This window comes from Melozone crissalis, unplaced genomic scaffold, assembly GCF_028551555.1.
Source record: "Melozone crissalis strain CALT ecotype California unplaced genomic scaffold, PUWL_Pcris_2 ptg000029l_1, whole genome shotgun sequence".
NCBI classification, from domain to species: Eukaryota; Metazoa; Chordata; class Aves; order Passeriformes; family Passerellidae; genus Melozone; species Melozone crissalis.
In genome coordinates, this window is record NW_026535807.1 from 9,912,095 (window position 1) to 9,934,840 (window position 22,746).

General features: G+C 41.3%; 1 protein-coding gene across 1 annotated transcript in view; it reads right to left on the reverse strand.

Moving 5' to 3' along the window:
• The window catches only part of LOC128939804 (netrin-4-like), a 44,716-nt gene that overhangs the window by 12,745 nt on the left and 9,225 nt on the right, over window positions 1–22,746 (reverse strand). Inside the window, exons 3-5 of the mRNA XM_054280995.1 lie at window positions 13,239–13,502; window positions 1,377–1,503; window positions 733–921 (exon numbers count right to left, since the gene is read on the reverse strand). Coding sequence (XP_054136970.1) covers window positions 733–921; window positions 1,377–1,503; window positions 13,239–13,502 — 580 coding nt within the window. The remainder of the gene's footprint in view (window positions 1–732; window positions 922–1,376; window positions 1,504–13,238; window positions 13,503–22,746) is intronic.

Genomic DNA, 22,746 nt, shown 5'->3' on the forward strand with positions numbered 1-22,746 from the left:
AACAAAACCCCAGGTAAATAAAATGTGCCTCAAGAGAAAAGGAACCATGTTAATTTAAAACCAAACACAAGAAGAATGTACCTTTCCCCAGGAGGCAATGCATTTGGAGAATTGAGTCAGTTACCACAAAAAAAGTGTCATAACATGGGGACAAAGACACAAAAAATCAGGATAATCAACTTTGATCAAAACCCCCTGTAGTTTAGGAAAAGAATACAAAGAGAAGATAGTAATACTCATGAGTTACCCTCTAGAAGACTTACTGATTCTATAGAAATTATTTTGTTATTTTAATGATTCTTTCACCATTCATTTTTCACCTCATGTAAGGTGGTCACTTGTCGCAGACATTTTTTTATGAAAATCCTTTTTTAGGATTTTTTCCTTCTGAGAAGCTAAGAGGCCTCAGAAACAAAATGTAAAGAACAGTTATCTGCTACTGTGGAATGAAACAGGTGGATCCATGATTGGTCTCATGTGGTTGTTTCTAATTAATGGCCAATCACAGCAGAGCTGGCTCAGACAGAGAGTCTGAGGCAGCTGCCTTTGTTATAATTTTTCTTTCCTTTCTATTCTTAGCTAGCCTTCTGAGATGAAACTTTTCCTTCTATTCTTTTCAGTATAGTTCTAATGTAATATATATCATAAAATAATAAATCAAGCCTTCTGAAACATGGAGTCAAATCCTCGTCTCTTCCCTCATCCTAAGACCCCACTGTCACAGTCACTTACGTTTGCAGACGTCTGGAGAAGACAGGGGCTTGCCTCTGTCTCTGTAAAAGCCAGGTTTGCACCTCTGGCACCGATGTCCCTCGGTGTTGTGCTGGCAGCTGTCACAGACGCCCCCGCTGCGCTTCCCCGAGGCCAGCCACACGCTCAGGTCAAAGTGGCAGCTCTCAGCGTGGTTGTGGCAGCGACACTCTGGTGGGGACAGGAGAATGTTCTTCAGGCTTTCACAGCTGACACAGTAATCATGGAGCATTTTCCAAACCAATCTGGCAGTGTTTTAAACCCCGCTAGAACCTGGAATGTGAGGGGGTGCAGCTACATGAAAATGCCACTCCCCAATAGCCCCGGTGCAGAAGAACAACCTGCACACTGAAGTTCTCCATCAGTGACCAGCAATTTATCCCCAGTTTCTGTAATGGCACCATTACTGTAAATCACAGAGGTCTTTTGTGGGAATCTACAAAATTAGAGGGAAAATTAGAGGGTTTTGGGGAAAGTTGCAAAAGGCAGGCTTCAGATACAGCAGAACTGTGAGTAGAGCTAAAGCAGCCCCCCTTGCCGGCATCAGTCTTTGTGGGGCACCTTTGCCTGCTGTTACGGGGAGTGCTCACCCTGAGAGCCTGGGTCAGTGCACTCCTTCCACTTACTTCTGCATTCATTCGGTGCCCCTGTTTTCCCATCTCCTGGCTTCCAAGGCTGGTCGTTGTAGAGTGGAGCACACTTCTCACAGTGGTCCCCTGCCGTGTTGTGTCTGCACACGCACTTCCCATGGACCTGCCAGGGAAAAGAGAGCACAGTGAAATGGCCACAGCAACAGGCGGAGTCCCCAGCAGCTCATGAGGAGCTGGGACTTGTGCACAATTCCCACACAGCTGCCTGGCTCTCTCAGGAAACACACAGAGCCTGGAGCTAAAACATGGAGCTCTCTCTTTTCACAGTCATTAATGATGTAGAATTTTTCCGGTATCTTACAAAGTGCACATAGCAACAATTTAACTCTCGGTTGGCTAATTAATTACTGCATTGATGAACAACTGTAGACTAAATTTGGTGAGCTAGAAGGTCTTCTTTTGATTTGCAAGTCCAGGGCAAGAGCGTGCAGAGTATCAAATGTACTCTGGGCTAGCAGAGCTGAGTCACAGGAGAGCAGAGGCTAACAGAGCATGCTGGGCTCTGTCTTGACATTAACACTGATCTGGAAGAGAGTATAAATATAGGGAAATGAAATCACCATGAATTATGAAATTTTAAATTGTTAGATGAATGAGGAAATAGCCATAGATGTCCTAGCACTGTTAAAAATGTAGCAAAAATATTAAAAATGGAAAAATACCAACCAGTACTCCCACAGAAAAGTGGGAGAGCTTTGAGCCATTCTATGAGGATATTTTAACTTAGGCACCAGCCTGCCAACTTACGTAAGACTATATAAAAATTAGATTAGTAGAAATGACCCAGTAAAATTTTGGGCTGTGGAACTAAGAGCCCTGTGACTACAAGGGGACAAAAAATTGTACCTGCAATGCTGTGCTTAGTTTTGAACATCTTACTACCAGATAAATTAGGAATTAGAAGATGTTCAACAAAAATGAGCAAAAGCTACCTGAAGAATGGGGCTGAAGTACATAAACCCATCTCAGCTAGAAAACAATACATAATATTTGATGGGCAAATAAAGTGCAAAAAGTCTTGATTAAGACTAAGAGAGAATAGTTCTCTCTGTGACTATTTGCTTGGGAAGTTACTTGAAGAAAGAACTTGCTTCCTTTGTACTTACCTACTTTCATTGGAACACAATTGTGATTTTTTAGTCATGGAATTATTCAAATACATATCAGATTTGGAAGCAGGTATTCACAGAAACCAGACCTTGTAAACTGAGCTAGTCCAGCCTTCAAAGAGAAAGTTACCATTGAAACTACTTCTGCTCTCAAGTAATTTTACACACCAGGAATAAAGCAGCCACTTCCACAATAAACTGTGATTTGGTGCACAAGATTCTGTAATATCAATCCACATTTACGAATAGCCTTTCAGAAGGGTTTTTATGTTGTTGCTACTTTTTGTTTGGGGGTTTTTGAAATAAATAAATAGTATTCCAATATCTGTTTGCAATGCCTCAGGGAATTCGCAGATAAATTTTTTGGAGGAAATATCAAGCTTTGGGTGCGAAAGAAAGGAAAGGGTGGTACCATAAGTCGTGTTCTACATTTATCACAAGAGCAGCTGCTATTTTGCTGGGAGACACTGGTACTAGAGCAGGAAATGTGCAGAAATCAGGGGTCAGACCCCTGTCCCTCCATGGGCTGCTGAGGATGCTGAGCTCAGCACAGCTCTGCTCCATGGCGCATAACAAAAATAAAAACAAAACAACAAAAACCGAACAAAAAAAACCAAACAAAAACAAACAAACAAAAACAAAAAACAGGCTGAAATTTCATTTTTACGGGAGTGTGAATTAACTTTAATCCTATAACCTCACCATTAGCATAAGTTAGGTTTTTCCACGGTCTGTCCAAAAGCCAGGCTCTCCCTGCAGCCCCCACCTGGCAGAGCAGGTAGCCCGGGATCAGCAGAGCCGCCTTCAAATGAGCGTGGATGTTCTCCCCTGCCCCAAACTCATGTGCCTGCAGCACTCTGCGCTCCTCTGCCCTGGTTCCTGCTCCTCCCCGAGCAGAAACGGTGCAGCAGGCAGGGAGAGGAGCGTTCAAAGCTGACCCTTCACGCTCCATGGCCAGCGGGCAGCGGCTGCGGGTCTGTCCCTGCCCTCCCACCGCACAGGAAACCCATCCGCGCTCAGGGCATGAACAGCGTGACAAGTGTCAGAGAACAAGGCAAAAATACTAAAAATACTCATACAACAGCGTCGTGCTTTTCACTGTTTGGGTTTGACTTTTCAGGCTTCAAGTTCTCCCCTGGAGAACAGAGGAAAGGTAAAAAGAACCTGACCCACAACTATAGATTTGCGTATCTCCAAAATTCAGACTCCACCTGAACTTCACAGCTCATTCTAAAATGGATCAGAACAAAATCCTAGATCACTTTCTTAGGAAATACTTCTTTCTATGTAAAATCTGCAAGTTAGCCCATTTTGCTGTTTAGAAATACATGCAACACTCTGAATAAAGAATACTCTGTATTCACCGTATTAAAAATTATATAAAAAGTGCTGAGACCGTGCAGCTGGGAAATGATAGAATTAAACCATGCAATCTCATTTTAGCCATCAATGACATGATCAAATATTCATTATTCCACAGGAGCCTGTGCTTACAGTGCACAGCACAGATGGTGTGAACACTCATGAACAATTATTCAGAAAAATAAACAGGAAAATTCAGTGAGAGAGGAAAGTAAAGGTCGAGTTAGTCTTTGGAAAGTAGACGTGTTAGTTTGCTCATTGCCCACTGGTTTGTTTGAGCTGTAGTTTGTGGCATGTTGTGAGCAGGACAGAGGCAGAGAAGAGGCTTCTTACCTGTGATCCCTGCTATGGAACAGCTCCCAAATCCACGTGGAAGGATGACTGGCTCTCCTGCAGGCTGTCTGCTTGGCTTTTCAGCCCTTTTGTCTAAGCCATTGAGCAGGCACAGGGAAACAGGGAAGCTGGCATGGAGCTTCTTTTAGAAAGTGTTACATTTGGGCACTAACATTTTTGGCATAGGTTTAAGAAAAGGGTAAAGAGAATGGACTGGTATTGGTGCAAAGGTAAAGCAAAATGAAAGTAGTCTGCCATGTGTATCAAGGAAAATTTTTTCCATGGAGAGTAATCTCAGATAGCATTCATGGATGAAACAGCTACAGAAAAGAGTGCAACATGAGGTGACAACAAATTACAGAAAGGACTTGGATAGGAGAAGAAAACAGAGAGGAACAACAGCTCACATTGAACACACAAGAAAAATGATTAATGGATGTAAGTGGCCATCACAGAAAGACTGGTTAATGCAGGAAAAGCTGAGCTGTGGAAGAGACCTGTTACATTTAAGTGTAAGATGAAATAAGGTTAACTGAGGTGGCTGTGAGTAATGAGATAATTTGTTCTGTTAGAGAGGAAGAGATAGGAGAGGCAGCCAGAGACTAAAGTCCAGGAAAGAGTAAGAAGGAAATACAGGAAACTGTGAGATAAAATAGGAAATGGGATACTGCTTAAAGACAGGAGAGTATGAGAGTCACACTCAACAACAGCACAAGAACAGGTGTGTCCCTGCGTTGTTATTCACTGCTAAAATAAGTCCACACTTCTCTCACTAAAGTGACCAAAAAGATGGCAAACTGCAATCTCTAGCAATAAAAGATCTCAGGATGCACTGGATCACAAATATCACGCCAGGGAAGAGAAGATAATCAGACAAGTACAGGTCCAGGGGAACTATGCTGACACCTTTCTATGCCCAGAGTGAGATTTACATGGAGATAATGATGATTTATAAGATTAATAAGAAGAGGAGTGTCAGGAAGCAACAAGGACCAGCTGCTCTTTAAGGGCCAAAGAGCTACAAACTCAGGTTTTCAAAAGCAAAGGCTGTGCCCTTACTGAGGAGGCACCATCCCAAGCACAGTGGGCAGAGCAGGGAGCTGGCACCACAGAAACAAAAGGGACTGGGATAATTCAGGAGCAGCAAGAGACAGGCCAAGAAAGACACAACAGGGATGCAAAGTCCATTCAGAGGGCAGAATGAGAGACAAGCACAGGCCAGGGAAAGGTGCAGAGGGAAGGTACAGACAGAGTAGAGCAGAGCCCCAACACCCCCCCCAGGACATTGGGCGAGAGGCAGGAATGCAAACAAGCAACAAGAGCCCAAAGCTGAGCTTAAATAGGACCCCCAAGCCAATGAACAGAGAGCAAAGGTGAGAGTCCCAGGTGGAGCTGGTCAGGGCTGTTAAAGTTCTGTTAGTGCCTTCAGGGCACTAATAATAACACTTTGATTGCCACTGCATTAATGTCACTGGCATTTTTAGGATATCTGACTAAAAAGAAGCACCTGATACTTTGAGAGTAAGAGATACTTCAGTCTTCTTCATCTGGAGCTGGCAATCCAGGTGGAGGAAGCTTGAGAGCAAGGTATGAGCAGCAGAGGCAAGATTCATGCTACCAGTTAGGAAAAAAGCCAGTTTTCAGCTAAAGCCTGAGTAGTTTATGACTGTGATTTATATGAATGCATATAAATGTATTAGTACAGCAGATGAAAAATGAAGATCCAGGGGATTTCTCTATCACCTCTATATTTCATTTTGTCCTTTTGTTCCATAGGTAACACATCATCACTTGACATACCCTGATCCTTAGGTACAGAAGTGTTTAGGCCTATATGAACTCTCATTGCTGCAATATTTGAGTACTTTGGAAACATTATGAAATTCATTTTTATGACATCTCCCTTCATCTGCTTTTCCTCATTACTCTGGTAACTGTCCTGTCTCTGAGGCTCTTTCCCATTCATTGTACTGAGAGTTCAGTTGCTCTCACAAATTTTTTTGAAACTGGATGGTGTTTTCCAAAGTTATTGTGCGGAATGGATCTGAGAAAAAGATGCAGGCAGGCAGACTGTGTGATTGTATAAACCTCCCCATTTCATAATACCAGTCTGGAGTCCCACGTGCATCCCCTGGAATAGTTTGTGTTCTTGCACTCCTGCTCTCCAATGCATTCAGCTGGGGCTGCCCCTGTCACTAATGCAGGCTGTCAGCTTTGAAAGATGAAAACTGCTGCTTTAAATGCTGATATTCTGGCTTCCTCATACTTCAAGTTTTCTAATAAATTTTGCAAAGGGTAGACATTTATAAACTGACATACCTGAATTTATAGGATATAATTAGTCCAGGAAAGGAAGACAAATGTTTTGCTATACTCAATCACCATCACATTGGCTTTAATGGCCATGTGAAAGTGAGTTCTAGTATTGTGTTTTGGTATAGCAGCTGTGTTCTCAGACTATGGCTTCATGATCTAACTTTTTTTGGACAATCCCAATTTGAGACATTTCCTTACTATTTCTTTCTATGCTACCACTTACATCATGCTCTGAGTTATGTATAAATTGGGCTGTAAAACCAAACCATGTTTGGAAAAAAGCTAAATCGAGGGGTTTTTTTTCCCTTGGCACTAGTATTTTTAATCTGGATTAATTCCCTCATCTGTCTCACAGTACAGTCATGCTGTTACAAGTCTGGTGTTGCTGCCAAAGGCTTTGATTTGTACATCAACCACCTGAGCAGCTTTGGATCAGGACATAGAGGAGGTTATAGCTTTATGCATTTTAATGCCAGGATGATCAGTTCCAACCATTTAGCTTGACCTGCTATACTCAGCTGTGAGTTTCATCCAGTAATTCTTCCATTGAGCTCTGTAACTTCTGGTGGATTTATAGCACATAATGTAGAACTTTATCCTATTTTCATACAACAGTTCCAAGAAATTACATGGTACTTGATCATCTTTGCACAAAGCTTCTTCACCTGAATTCCGATTCACAGCTGAGAAAGTGAAAGAAGACTTTACACCTCTTTGTCCTTTTTTTTCTTAACTCTGTTCAGCTTTGTATAATACCTAAAGCCTCTTGCTTTTTCTCTGCCTATTTAGTTTCTTTACCTATTGTCCTTTCATTAAACATTGTGGTTGTTGCTCTTTCTCCTGGGCTACTCTCAGTCTATTTGGGGGCGTTTTTCCTCATGAATGAAGGTTAAATTTGGAAGCCTTCCAGGTCAGAGCAACTGTTGCTGATTCAGAAAAAATGTTTGCATTCAGACTCTGTATTCACTCTGTAATGTCACCAGGGAAATTTGGGATACTGCAGTTTGCAATGACATCAGATGCTATCCCTTACCTGCTTGTAGTAAATTGACTCTTCCTGGGTCATTTTGCATGGTTAAATGAAACAGTGTCTGCTGTTCTGCTTTGTTTCACTTACAGTTCAAATGGGCTCTGTGGTCCCTCCAAATGAAAAGAATATCCATGCAGATTTATAAAAAATCCTTGAATATCAAGTCCTAAGGAGAGCACATACAACTTATAAGAGGCCAAACTAAAAATTTCCTTCAACTTTGAAAAAGTTACAAAGAGAATGGGTGATCTGGGAGGAAGTCCCAGATTACAGTGCCTGCTATGGGCAGATGGACAGTTCAAATTCCTGCTCTAATCAGGAATGAGAAAAGCCATTATTTTCCTCTGTCACTTGCTGGTTTTTGGGAGAAGGCCTAATACATGTATATGTCAGAAAACTACTATACATATGGGTGTTTTCTGAGGGAACTCAGTTTCTGGCTCATACTTGGTGACTTTGGTAAATTAAATTTGCAGGAACTTGACAGGGATAAGTAGAGCTGGGACACCTGTGGCAGGGCCACCTGAGCCCATGTGGGTTTTGATCTTCATAGTGAGTCAATGAGCTGCTGCTGGTCCCAAATTCACTGAACTGGTAATGGTGGAGAAAAACCAGTGATAGTGTTCAGCTGAACATTCAGACTGACACCCCTAAGAGCTTTTTGAACAGTAACAAGATAATATTACTCAACCTGTAAGAGTTTAAAAACACAGCTCTACCTTCTGCCTGAATTCACCTCTCACAATTCATATTTCATTCTGCTTGCTTATTGTCTTCTTTCTGAATTCTACCTTGATTGCTATTGATTCTGGGGACAAGCTGTCCTCTTGTTTTTGCCAGTAACTCCATTATGAATCTGTAACAAACTGCACACAACGAACAGCTGTCATGCTGAAATGGCATCTGAGTTACAGTAGGTCACCAGCTCCTGGTGAGTGTCTTAAGAATGGAGGAAGAAGAAAGGGGAATGAGAGTCAGTATTTAAATATTGAGTGCCAGAATCACAGAGTAATGAGTAAATACCACTGTTCAAATGTCCTGAAAGTGAGTGGCACCTCTTGCACCTCTGAGTTCTGGGCACAGCTGGAATCAGATAATGTGAAAACTTAGCTGGGGTTTATGAATAGAGCTGCACAAGATATGTGAAGAGGAGGTAGATAATATTTACAAGGCTTACAACAGCCTGGTCACCTAGAAAACTGATGTACAAAAGCAGGTTTTACCTTATGTAACCCACATTATGCCAAACAAGGAATCCTACTTAGAACCAGATCCTGCTCCCTTTGAAGTAAGGGGAAAACTTTCCATTTGCTTCCTTGTGCAGGATCAGGCCCACAGGGAGTCTAGTTTGTCTCTGTAAACAGGATAAAGAAGCAAAAGAAACATCCGAGGCCACTTGTAAGAATTTCCTGGCACTGTAGGTACCAATAATTAACAAGTGAAAAAAAAAAAACCCCCGATGCTTTATACAAAAACATTTTCATCCACATTTGCTTTCCTCTTTCCGAACTTCTCATGAGCTAGAAAGAGAATTGTGAAATGTTTGGCAAACAAAAAGGACTTTGGTCTAGATTCTCTGTTCTGTCCATGTGCACTTTCTGCTTTGTATACTTTGATCTGGAAGCACCTCTGGACTCACCCAAAATGGGCCATCAAAGCAGATCCTAAACCTGGCAGCTCTGCAGACACACGTAACTTTGTGCATCCTGCAGCGTCAATACCTGGGACAGGATTGTGTTCTGTTGCATCCAACCACAGAACAAGACTAGATGCATTCGGCTGGCTGGGTCCTGGCAGTTGTTTCACTTGCAGCAGCATGTTAATAACTCCCATTAATTAAAAAAAAAAAAAAAAAAAAAAGACTGGGAAACAATTTGTAAGAGTTTGAAAAATGCAGGCTGTGATATTCAGAAAGGAGAATTTTGCCATTAGGTACCATACAAAGCTATTGAAGCTGGGTGAGGAATGACATCTCTGTGTCTCCTTTTATTTTTCCAATCCAAGGAAAGCTAAACAGAAACCAAGAAAACATTACTGTCAATAGCAACAGACCTCAAATTCAAGACATGTTTGTCCTCAAGTTTCTTGCCTATTTACAGCTCCCATCTTGATGTCTCAAAGTTTTTCTTCTATCCAACATGATATTCTCAGTAGTTTGTACAGGAAATGTAATCTAAATAAATTGTGTTGAGAGGGGTGCATGGCTTGTTTAAAAAAAAAAAAAAGTCCCACAGAAAGTATTACTGTTTTGCTCCAAAATAAGAAGTCAGAGAATATTTTGATTGGATCCTATGTGGCTATTTTGGATCTCACTGTATTTTCACAAATTTATGACCAGAAATATGCCTGAAACTCTGTAGGATTTCAAAATATGAGGAATGATGCACCATTTGGACATTGGGTTTACAATCTACATTTTTCTCATATCCATTTGTTGCTATGACACTGTGGCATCTGTGACATTGCTTCTCATGGAGCTGCTTTTCCTATTGGCAGCCTCAGTGGAGAAGCCAGAAGCTGAATGGGTTGCCATGACTGAAGTGACATATCCACAATAAACTGATCATTGATAGATTATCCAACAGCCATAGCTCATCCAGTCCCTCCAAAATGGTGTTGAAATATATCAGTTCAAAAGTATCAAGAAATTTGCTTTAATTTTCTCCATTATTTAGCCTTCATGTAATATCAGTTTAGCAGCATTAGGAGTATTACAAATGGAAGAGATTCTGTCAGAGTAGGAAGAGCAGACTTGCAACTTAACACAATAATGCATTTTCTAAGACCCAAGTGCAGAATTATCTCAGATTTTGGTCCTATCCCATATCAAACAATTACAGTTGTATTCTACATGAAATTATTTTTGTCTTTGTTAACTACAGAAGATAAATACATCATAGGAGGACTATGAACAATTAAGAGGCTGAAACTCATATTACTGAAGACTTTCTGGGAAAGTCTTTATTTTTTGCAGCATTTTACTTAATTACCTAACAGCAGCCCAGGAAACAAAGCTGCTCTGCCTTCAATGTGTGGATGACGTGACATCATGCACATTAAAAACTGTGTGTCTTGGGACTTTTCTGCCCTTGTGTACCTTAAATACTAGATGTGGCCTGTGGATTGAATCAGATTATTTCTGGATGTGCAGTGTTTTTAACATCTTTTCCACACCCTGTTTTATGTGGGCCACCATTACCATGTGACTGAAAGCAGTGCACCTTTCCTCTGCCAAGAAATTGCAAAATGGCAAAGATTTTTTTGCAGTGCAGGTTGGCTGATGGGAGCTGTATCATTGGTGTTGAACCCTCAACAGCAAAAGCCTTTTCCTCCTGCTTGTAGGCAAGGAGATTGCTGCATTTCAATCCATAAACTTACACAATTACATAAACTCCCTCATGCCAGCTGTGTAAACCAAACCTTGAGATCTGGACCTATGTGAACTCTCCCCTCACCACTACAATATCATTATTGGTAAATATTAGATAAAATGCAAAAGGATCCAGGGACCCGGATCTTCCAGGAGTTGTTTTTCTTTTGTGTTTGAGAAAGACTTTTAATGTCTAAACTACAGAAAATATGAATACAGTAGCATGATCATCTTTACTCTAGGCTTGTGTGATCCGGGAGTAGAATTCTAAATTTTACCACCTAAGGTTTCACACTTCTCTGGTTAGTACAGAAATAGAACCTAAGGAAGAATATGGAGAGAACCTTCCAACCCTATCTGCAGAAGGAGGATCAACAGCTCATTTTGGGCATTGGGGAAGAGGAGACAAGAAGGAACCACCTTAATTTGCAGCAGAGATTATTTAGGTAGGTGCCAAAGAAGAGCTTTCAAAATGTTAAAACCAGAACAACTACTGAAGGTTTGAATGTTCTTTGTGAGGAAAATCTCACTCAACAAGCATTCACTAGTGGATGGCTCAGGTGTGCTTGATCACACCTTTCTGTGAGGCCACAAACCAGCCCACTTTGGTTTTTTCCAGGCCTCCTCTAGGATTCTAGAGATAGTTAAAAACTACAGAAGGCTTTTCTTATTTTTTGCACAGCTGTGTTTGAATTCTTGCTTAGACAAAAACTTGATAATATCTGTGAGAATCATGTGCTGCATCCACCCTCTGTCTCCTGGGACATGAGTCACTCGTGAAGTGCATTTCATCAAAACTATTTCACCTTCTGCCCTGTGAAGTCATTGATGGCACAAAAAGATTCTATTCCCTTGTGACCAGTGGGAAAAATATCCAGTCATAGTTTACAGTGGTTGTGCCAGTAACACACACAATATTGTGTTTTCCTTTTCTGATGGGCAGAATGTTTATTTTTCTACCAGCTGCATTCACTTAGTATGTTATTCATCTATTTGATTTCACTATGTGTCTATTTAACAGTTTGCAGTAAGGACGATCCACTCTCTAAACAGCTTTTCTCCACACAGTTATGATTTTAGTGGGTCTGTATTATTTGAATCTGATAGTATCACATAGTACAGCTGAATCTTGGATTTGTACCACAGATGGAACAGATTCAGAAATGATTTGAAAGTCATACAGTCCTAATTATCTTACAATATCTACCTCTGAACCTAGTAAAGTTGAAAGGAAGACAATGAATACACATTCCAAACTAACATAAACCAAAATGTCAAGTGTACCATGTATCTAAAGGGGCAGAAATTAGCTTATAATATTTTTCTTGAGTCTTTTATGTCAGAGTGCACTGGGGGCTATAGTTTTAAGGGTTATTTGGGTTTTCAAACCCAATACAGAGACAGAGATTTCTGGATCCAGGGGAGATATTGACTGGTTTAATGTGTCTTGAATTCCATCTCTGATGTATTTGTGTGGATGTACCTGGATATTTGATTAGATTAAATCTCCTCATGATTGTTATTACAGTTCTCTACACGATGCTTGCAGCTAAATCAAAAAGGTGTCATCAGTCATTTCCTCTGAATTTCAATGTCTGAGTGTGCATTCAAACACAACTCCTCTTGTGCACATCCAGGGTCAAATGCAGATAAAAGACTGTACAAGGAGGGACTCCCCAACTACTACAGAATAATTTTACTACAAGGTTTGGCTTTTTAAAAAAAATATTCTAACTTATTTTAAGATGCATGGATAAAAGAGTGGGAGAGCAGATGTTATTTTCACATCTTGAACGTTGCTGTCTATGTTGTGAAAGTAACAGAAGGTTGAAAGTCTAAAAGTGATGGCTGAAACCCTAAGCATGACAGAACTGCTCATGTCACACAGACTCAGAAAATCTGAGATCTGATGCTGAAATCCTGCCCAGGGCAGACTTTATGTCAAAGATATTAGTTCAGTTCTGTGCAGGCATATAAGTAGGAGATTTCACTCACTATATTTGGGGTTGGATCTCTGTTTCAATTATGAAGAGCCCTTTCAATTTATAGGTATCTTGAGGTCCATGGTTTTTGGCAATTTCTTTGAGTTTAAGAGTTCCAGAGTTTTTATCAGTTATTATACATGAAACTGTAGAAAGGAGTATAGGAAATATTTTCCCAGAGTGGTGTAGGTTTCACTAATGTGTATTGACTGTGCTGCCCTTTTTTTGGATAAGCTTAGGGAGGCTGGGACAGGATTACACATAAAATGTACATTGAGGCTGAGGCAGCAGAAGCAAGTATCAAGTCAGGCAAGCTGATAAATATCTGGAACTCACCATGTTCTCCATCACTCCTGTCCTGTTGGCAAGCTCACATTCCTCTGCATGCCCATTGCAAAAGCAGCTGCCCCGGACGATCAGGTCATAAATGGCATAGTGGGCAAACCTTTGGGGTTTCTCTACCAATCCTGAGCCATGGCAGGGACATTCCTGCCTTTTCAGCAGAAGCAGGCGGAGGTTGGTGAGCTTCAGGAGATCCTGAGCCTCAGGGCTATAAGGGTCTTCGATCTTGTTGGCTGGACTTAAGGCACGATAAATCACCTGAAAGAGAGAAAGTTCACACCCCAGGGCTGATAACAGAGCTCAGGTTACACAGCAAATATCCCAAGATGATCTTTAGGGAAAAGCATTAAACCCTCACTTCTTGCAGTTCAGGCAATATGTCAAGGACAAGGTAATTCTACTTCCTTGTGTTTCTGAGCCCAGTGGCAACAGTGTCACTCAGAGAAATCCAAGGTTTGTTGGTATAAATGCAGTGTTCATGCCATCCCAATTTCTGGAAGCATTTTAGGAGTGTGACTTTAGCATGAGTTCTAGAGTCAGGTAAACAAAGGCACCAAGGGCATCTGTGAAAGAAGTGGGAACTGTGATCAGACTTTTTTCCCAGGTCACTTGAAATGTGGTGGAAACACAGCTTAGCTTAGGGCAAGTGAGCACTGAGGGAGCCCTGTCTGCACACAGCCAGGTGGTTTATTACTTAAACAGCTACAGAGCAGTGAGTTCACAGGACCCGAGGTGCTTGGTGCCTGCTGGCTCTCTGCAAGTTGTTACTCTTTTGTCACGGCATTTCTGCTGTTTGATAGTTCTCCAGAGCAGCAACAGCTGGCCTTTGAGCATCACAGTTCTAATTTGGTGTTTAACAGTGGCTGTTGTGTTTTAGCTCACCAGCTCTCGACCCTTCTCTATCTCTTGGGGTGTGCTTGTTTCTGTTGCTTTTGGGAGAGGTTGATAATGGAGGGCTGCACCACAGTACTGACCAGGGAAATAGAGAACTGTTAGCACTGTTTCCAGGCTTAGATGTTCTAAGTCCAATTTGACAGTAGTTTTCTCCTCTGCTTGAATTTTTCCATCATGGCAGAGGTATTTACCCTTGGGATTCTTTGGCCCTGCTTTATAAGTGGTGACAGTCTCTGTCTGACTCACTCTGTTAGTATTAGCAGAGTGAAATCTTTGTTTCCATAGGGATTCCCTTTTTCTCCCTCTCTGTTTTGCTTTTTCTTTCTTCCTAGTGAATTGATCAGTTTAAATGTTTATAGGATGTAAAATACTTTTTCTCCTTTTAGCTTGCAGGGGCCACAAAAGAGCTTGTGGTGTATGCCTAGGAGATAGCTCAGTTGCATGTTGAAGGCACATGGGGAGACAAATACCCTTAATTGACAGAATCAGCTGCCAGGCTTTGCACAGAACTCAGCAAAGACAGTTGTACCTCTCCCACCTGTCCACAGTGTTTTCTATTTGATTAACTCAGTTCTATTTATTTTTTTAATTTTAATTCTCTTCTCTTATACTGTCAGCTACTTACAAAGCTGCAGACAGCCTTGCTTGGTGAGATCAGAGATGCCCACAGCTCCTTGTTTGACAGAGCTGTGGGCAGATTGCCCAGGCTGTGCAATGCAGGTGCCCACATTCCCCTGACCAATGAAGCCATGACAAAATAGCCCAGGCGTTTCCACCCCGATGTCTGCATTCCCCTGGCCAATGGAACCATAAGCAAATGGCTCATTCTGTTTTGTCCAGGTGCCCAGCATTCCCCTTGCTGGTGGATTCACAGGACAAAGACCAAATCTGCATATCTGTCCAGTTCCCCTAATCCAGGATGGTCTGATCTTTTGGTGGAAGCCATTATATGAACCCTGTCTCTTTTCCAGTCCCCTGTGGATCACACAGAGGTGGAGTGGCTTCTCAGGGCCCTGAGCACCTGGTTGTGTGCAGACACACACATCTCTCCTTCCCATTTGGTCAGCTAAACTAAGACCAAGGCAGGAAACTGGGTGGAAAAGTTCTGAAGAGCCTTCTGAGCTCAGAGATCTTGAAGGATGGTTAGAAGTCCCTGTGAAACTATTTAAATTGGCATAAACCAGAGGAATTGAGGGTAAAGCAGTTTATTTAGTCACTAGCTTTTATAACACACTTTTTTTCTCACACTTAGCGTTATTGTCTATGGTTTCTCTAATATACATACTTAGTTAAAATGGTATCTCCTTTCAGATGGACCTCCAGAGGATACCCACCAGATAAATGGCTTAAGAACACAAATGCTAGAGGCACTTTGCTCCATAAAATAGACATCTGAAAGGTAATTGATAAAGCATTGGTTTCTGCAAGATCTGCTCTGCTCCTGCCAGTCACCTTCTTATACTGTTGCAAATAAGAAAAGCCTTATAAAATAAGGGCCTTGTTACCCTTGCAAAATCATGGCTCAGGGCTGCTGCTTAGGCTAAGCAGAAGGGAAATATGGGAGAGTGACACAACTGGAATAGAGGTAGAGAGATGTGAGAGCTGTGAGAGCTGCGCTGTGTGACTGCCGCGTGTCCACATCGTGGTTCTTGGTTGGCTTGGGCTTGTTGTACCTTAAAATTGTGTAAATTGTTAAAACTGCTTAAAAAGCCCTGATTCTTGCAATAAAGCCACTCTCCTCTGCACTGCCTGGAGACTCTGTGTCGCTTTGCTTTGTACATTATACAAGGCTGGGCAAGAGGCCTCACGTCTGTGCCAGAGATCCCAGCTGTGAGCAGCTATGGGACACCTCACAGGAGATAGAGAGGAAGGGTGAATGAGGTGAAGGAAAGGAGGTTTTACTGGGTCTGTCTGAAAAAAATTGGCAGATAATGGCTAAAATATTTCTTTTTCCTCGCTGACACTATCTTCTTGATAGCGTTAGTCTTGCACTGTACTATGTTAAGTGGGAAGAAAATCCTGTGCGCTACTAGAAACCTATTTTGTACATGGTATGACAAGTTTGAACAGATGGATTCATATTTTGGGGTCTCCAGTCAATTATCCATCCTCCCCATGTCGTCATTGGCATTCTGAGAGCACTGAGGTCTTTAGGCAAAGAGCAGCTGTCAGGGGCTCTTCTCTCACCAAAGGGCCACTTGCTTCTACCAAGCTGTTTTGTTTCTTGTTTCTTTGCTTGACAGCTTAGAAAAAGGTTTGGTTTCCTGTGGCTTTATTGTTTTGCAAATATTTTCATTTCTGGCCTTGCCTCTCTTGAGAGGAGTTGCTTTGGCATTTTCCATATCCCATTAGAACACAGAACACCATTTGTGAGTGGAGACATTAATAGCTTGGAAGTCCCATAGGGATTGTGGCATCCTTTTAAGAAAAAAAACAGTATTCCATTCCAGCTGAGGTACAAGAGTTTGTTTGCATGATTAATTCATGACACATTTCTGTCTGGGATAAGCTCACTGGTGAGACTGGGTTTGCTTGTCCTTATTTCTCCCAAGGCAAGTCTTGTTAAGTGTTAAAGATCTGATTTGGGTGACAACACTGCTGGGGTCTTCTGGGAGCTGCTTAAATGTTCTTCTAGGATTCATCCTCCAGTAAGGAATCAACCTTCCTTAACTTTGTAAAAATCAAAGACATTTTGATCAGCAGATATATTGTGCCAATAGAAGTAGGTTTAGGGAGCTACGTTTTTCATAGAGGTAGCAGTTTTATTTCATAATTAAATCAGTTTAGCATACGTATGCATTTAGCATATGCATACGTATGCATAAAACTAGAAAATGGAATTTCTCTCTCTTCTGGATGAAGAAGAGAGAGAAATGGGGCACCATTCTCCTTGAAATATTGGTGGTTAAAATCCTTGGGCACAGGCAATTGCATAATGTAATCATCATCTTTTGCCTCATTTTTAATATTTGATTGAATGCTCTGTCTCACATGAAAGTGCCGGTCAGAAAGTGGTTCTTGAACATATTGATTGCTGTACTGTCAAGAAAAAGATGTTTGTACCCGTAATTTCTCCTCATTAGTCTACTATATGCATTGATTCAAATAATTCTAGATTAGGATAATTTTTTTAAAAAGAACTGGTATTACTTTTCCATAAATGCATAATTTAGCTAAAAATAAATAAATAAATAAACAACCAACAAAACCAACTCCCTAAACTTTTTTCTGTGTTATAAATGCATGACTATATTTTAAATGAATGTGTTTGAGTTTATAGTTCCCTAAGGAAAAATGGATCCTAAATTAAAGAGAGATTGGTAGTGGCTATGTATATGGGTTGACAATTTTATATGATTTAGGGAATAATTTTATTTCTTTAAAAAAGGAGAAGGTATTGCTTTGGTAAAAATACAGAGTCGGGAATGCAACTATTTGGTCGCAGCCCCAGCACAATTGCTCACTGTAATGCTCAGCAAGTAACCAGGGCCTCATGTTGTTCTGGACTGATTTCAGTAGGAACTCAGTTTTATGCACTGTTTTCTTTCCATAAAACTGGGATATTGGTATTCAAGTACTTAGTGCAATGGGAGGAATATTAAAAAACTTGTATCTGGAAAATTCCCTGAGAATTCCTGGAGATGAATATCCATACATGCAATTTTAATAATCACAGGCAAGAGATAAGATTTGGCCATCTCAACTGTTGATGCATGAATGTATTTAAGATTAGATTATAAATGGATCTAAGTATTATTGAGCTCCTAGAGTCATGAGCTGTAGGAGGAGACATTTCACCTTTTCACTGGTTTTGTTCCTTTTATTTCACTTCACAAGGTTGGTAATTCTAAAGCCTATGAAGCAAATTCCTTCTAATACAGATAGACATTTGGCTTCTCCCTTTTGCAGAAAAGCAGAAATATTATTACTTTTTCATTTCCCAGAGATACTGTGTGAATTTTCAGTTTTCCATTATGTTCATCTAAAAGATATGAAGAGAATATAATGAAAAAGAAGTGTTTTCTTTTAATTAAGATGCAAGTTTCAAAAAGAGCTTCCCATGATTTTCACTGTAAAGTTATTTCTCATCTAATGAAATCTCTATCTGGTAGCAAGCTCTGTTTTTTTTTTTTTTTTTTTTTTTTTTTGCTGTAATGGACTGCTCTGAAATCTCCCAGTTGTTTCCCTAAATATCAGTGTGCAGCTGTCATGAAAGCAACACAGGCACAGCTGCAGAAGAAAATCTGATGGTGACTCAGTCTGCTTACGGACACCTTTAGAAATCTTTCCATTGAACTGGATGGAAGCTGAAGGTGTGCAGCACCTCTGTAATTTAACCCTTGGTGCAAATCCATCCTAGGCCATGAGTTTCTCTTATAACCAGGAGCTGGCACTGGAGCTGAATGCTGAGTGGGATGTTCATGCTTATCTGCATATCTGCCACCGAGCGCATATTTGTCATTCTCATTCTCAAAAGTCAGTCAGCTGCGCCTCAAAAAGATGGTCCCTGTCCTCTCCTGACCTTCCTCCGAGCAAGGAAGTCTGGAAAATGCTGTAAGTGTGCAGAACTAAAAGGCAGCCACTGTTAGGTGACTGGTTTTGCTGTATACAAGTTGGCACTGCCTCACATTGTTTTATCAACAATCAAGAGATCATCTTCATTTCGGAGACAGTGTCTCAGATTTTTGATTTCTTGCCATAGGTTTTGCTTCTCCATTCCTGATGCATCTAATTCTGTTTTCTTAACCTGATCTTCCAGCCAGTATTAGTCAGAAGAGATGTGGACACAACAAATGTCCCCCCTTGCAAACTCCTAGCCTAAGGTCAAGGAATATGAATCATAAATGGAGGGCAGTGCCAATGCATGGCCTCCTGTAAAAGAGGATCCTTATGCAGAGCAAGAATTTGGTATTACAAATCATCCTTAAGCTGTGTTCATCATGTTGCACACACTCAGGTTAATGAGGTGAGAAATGTCTGTGTGCTTATATTGGGTCCATCAGAAGGAAGCTGCAATAAAAACTCTCATCACTCCTAAATCCTCTTCATTAAGAGATTTTCGTGTGAGTTGATTTTGTTCTTAAAGGTACAGCAAGCAATTGTCTCAGGATTTTTCCTACCCAGTGACATATATCCTGTTTTATTTGATGGACTTATATCTTGTGATACAGTAGTCTTTTTTCTGATTTACTGTTTGGTGCACAGAGAAAATCTAACTCTTCTCCCAGAAGGTCTATTCTGACAACTCATAGAATGATGTTTTTCAGTCAAGATCTGCTGCTTTTCTGTTCTTCCAGAGAACAAAGCTTAGAAACCAGTATGGAATATGGAAGCTTGTTAAAGAAATAATTGTGCTTTTGATTTTTGAAATTTCTTTGATCTGGGTAAACTCAGCTACCACCCAGTCAGGGACATCCTAAATTTATTCTGTATTCTCCTAATCAGAAAGGATTGATGTGCCTTCAGTTTGCATTTGCTTTGAGGTTATTCCACTAATCCAGCTGGTGTGGCATTTTAATATTAATATTTAGGCACAGCTGCTAATATGATTATGGCATAATTGAAGTCAGGCAAATCTAAGAGCAAGGCAGACTTTCCCTAATGCTCAGACAAATTGTATTCTGTAGGTTCAGGTTATCTGCAGATGTACATCCATGCAGAAAGGCAAGGGTTGTAGGGAGAAGCAGTACCCTCTATGAGATAGCTAATGTAGTTGGAACACAAAATCTGGATTATTTGACAGATAACCCTTCAGCTTTCAGTCTGTATACAGGGAATGGGCAAAACTCCTTCCTTTCTATGTAGCAGCCCCTTGTGTGGGGATGTGAGAACACTTCCATGCTCCCATGAAATGCAATGTCCTTTTTCATTACAAGGGATGGTGCTTGCTCTGAAATGGCAAAGGGTGGCACAGGAATTCTGTGATGCAACAGCCTGACTGGGAACTGGACTGGGAACAAGGAGACTCATTTCACTGTTTGCCTGATTGTCAGGGAAAGTTGAAACACCCCATAACCATCAGTGTTAGCCCATGTCAACCAAGCTGTGATCTCATGGGAGAGCATCCATTTCTTGTAAGTGGAGCCATTTATATCTCTAGGTCTTGGCTGAAATCTTACACATGAACAGACTTAGCTAAATGTACAATCTCACTGTGACAGTGATGTGTGGACAACTGTAGAGCAAATATTTAAGTGTTCTTTTGCTTGGAGTTTGAAAATTACAACAATAAATTACTACATTTCATAGCATTTTAGGCAACAATTTTTTTTCACACTTGAAACCTGGATTTGAAAAAAAACCAAAAAAACCCTCAATGGCTGCAACTTCACTAAGGTTTTATAAAGAAAGGTGAGAAGAAAAAATAAGTTCATATCTGCTGCCTTATATGTTCAGAAAATACAGAAGCAATGCTGAAAAACCCCCACTGCTGTGTCCTTCTGGCTGATTTACAGTGTTCCAAACGTTTCTGAAATGGTTCATCACAAACCAGGTCAGAGTAGGACACTTGGTGCCCTCCTCAAGTTCACTTGCCAGGGACGGGATTGCTGGGCTAGTCTGAGTCAGTTCAAATTCCCTTCAGAGACAAATCCTTGAGCCCCTTAATTCTTCCTCCAGGGAAGCAGGGCTGGCAGTGCCATCAGCCTGTTCACACTGCTGCTGTTCACTGCTTCCTCTCAGCCTGCCTCTGCATTCTGCCTGCTCTGCAGCTCAAGTTAAACAAAATGCTGAACCGACAGCCCTAGTCATACCAATCAGGCACTTACCTACACTAGTGACTAATCCCTCCTGGAATCCCTTCCAGCTGGAAGTTGGAATAACCTGAGCATCATGCAACTTTCAGAGGCCAGTCCTGGTGACTGTTGGATAATTCACTGAAGTGCAAGACTTTGAATCAATTCAAACACAACACTAGTCTTTGAATCCTAGCTATTGGGAATTCAACCTTGTGATGTGCTGAGCAGGTTTCTTTCCACTGACCCCACTGCCATATGAGATCAGAACTCTAAGAAGTCACTGGAGCTTCAGTGGTGACCTCTTGAATTATTGATGTTGCCATTTAATGAGGGGTGTGGGGGTGTCTGTGTGCACAGGGAATACTTCTTTGTTTATCAAAAGGTTTGGCATGAATGCAGTAAAAGAGAAGCTTGGGAAACGACAGTGGGAAGTGCAGGTCCTTGGAACAGGACCCATGCATCCCACACAGAGCCTTGTCCCTGGCCTGGTTTGGTGCTTGGGTGCAAGTGGTCCCTGTGCCACAGCTACTGCTCAGGAGGTTCCCATGGATGGAGAAAGGCAGCAGAGCTTCAGAGTCAGTGCAGAAGAAAAGCCCTTCCACAGGGTTGACTCTGGCTTCTCTCTGGTGGCTTTTGAAGCAGACAGAACTGCACCCATCACAACCTGTCCTGGTCTGGCATTCACCAAGGGGAGTGTGCTTAGAAGAGTGATTAAATGTCTTTCAGCTACAGAGGGTCCACTCATCTTTGACAAAAGGCACTGCTGGGGACTCCTGTCCCTAAAGAGGTCACCACAGGATACAAAATGGAGAATGAACAGGTCTCCTGCGCAAGGCACACTTAACATGTTGCCATAGAAACCAGTTCCTTAATTCAGGCATACACAATTCTTCCAGCCCCCAGTGAATTCCAGTAATGGGTTTATTATATCACACTTCATTGGTGTCATCTGTCACACAGACACTCACATAAATGAACCAGCCTTTGATTCAGAACTCCCTTCCACTGGCCAGACCCAGTAGGGGAAGGGTCTCCTTCTGGGCCTGGTGGTTATGAGCAGGTCAGTGTTCCACCCCACTTTGCATGCTAGCGTCTTCCTTTCATGCAAACATCCCATTCAATGCCGGAGAACATTTGTTTTCATTTCCTGATATTCCAGTTTATTAAAAACGTGCTCTTAATCTCTCAGATCCTTGAGTGCACGTGCTGTCAGGATGCAGGTTCAAACATTTCAGTCCCTTTTTCCCCTCACATGATGTTTGAACTGCAGCTCACATTGATGCCTGATGCAATGCTCTGTTAATTTCTCCTTTTGTTTAGGCCAAAGTTTTGATTTATGTTAGCTGACCTGAAGGCTCATTTTAGGCTCCATGACTGTGTAGTAGAGTGTTTTTAAGTTAGAAGAACAGATGGATGAACAAGTGGGTAAAAAATACCTCAATTGATTTATAAGACTCCATGCCAATATTCCCTGTAGATGGACTTACAGATGATGAACAGACCTTGAAAATGGGATGTTGGTTTTAGTTAATGAACTAATGATGAGAATCCTAGGATTTCAGATAGATAGATTCTATCTATCTAAAGTGCTCTGGATCTGAACAGGAGTAAGGGATTTAACAAATCCTTGAGTAAAAGAAAATGGAAAAGATGTATTAGAGAGTCATCTTCTTGCATTTCTATATGAGGTGTTCCCCAATGCCTTCTGTCTCAGATGTATCTTATCTGAGATGGAATGGAGATATGTGACCCTGTCAGAGGTGAAAAATAAGGGGCAATCTACCAGAGACAAGGGATATGCCTTATGTTCTGCTGTGACATTGTCATGTCACCCATCCAAATGTCTTTTGCTCCATTCTAGTCTCCTAAAA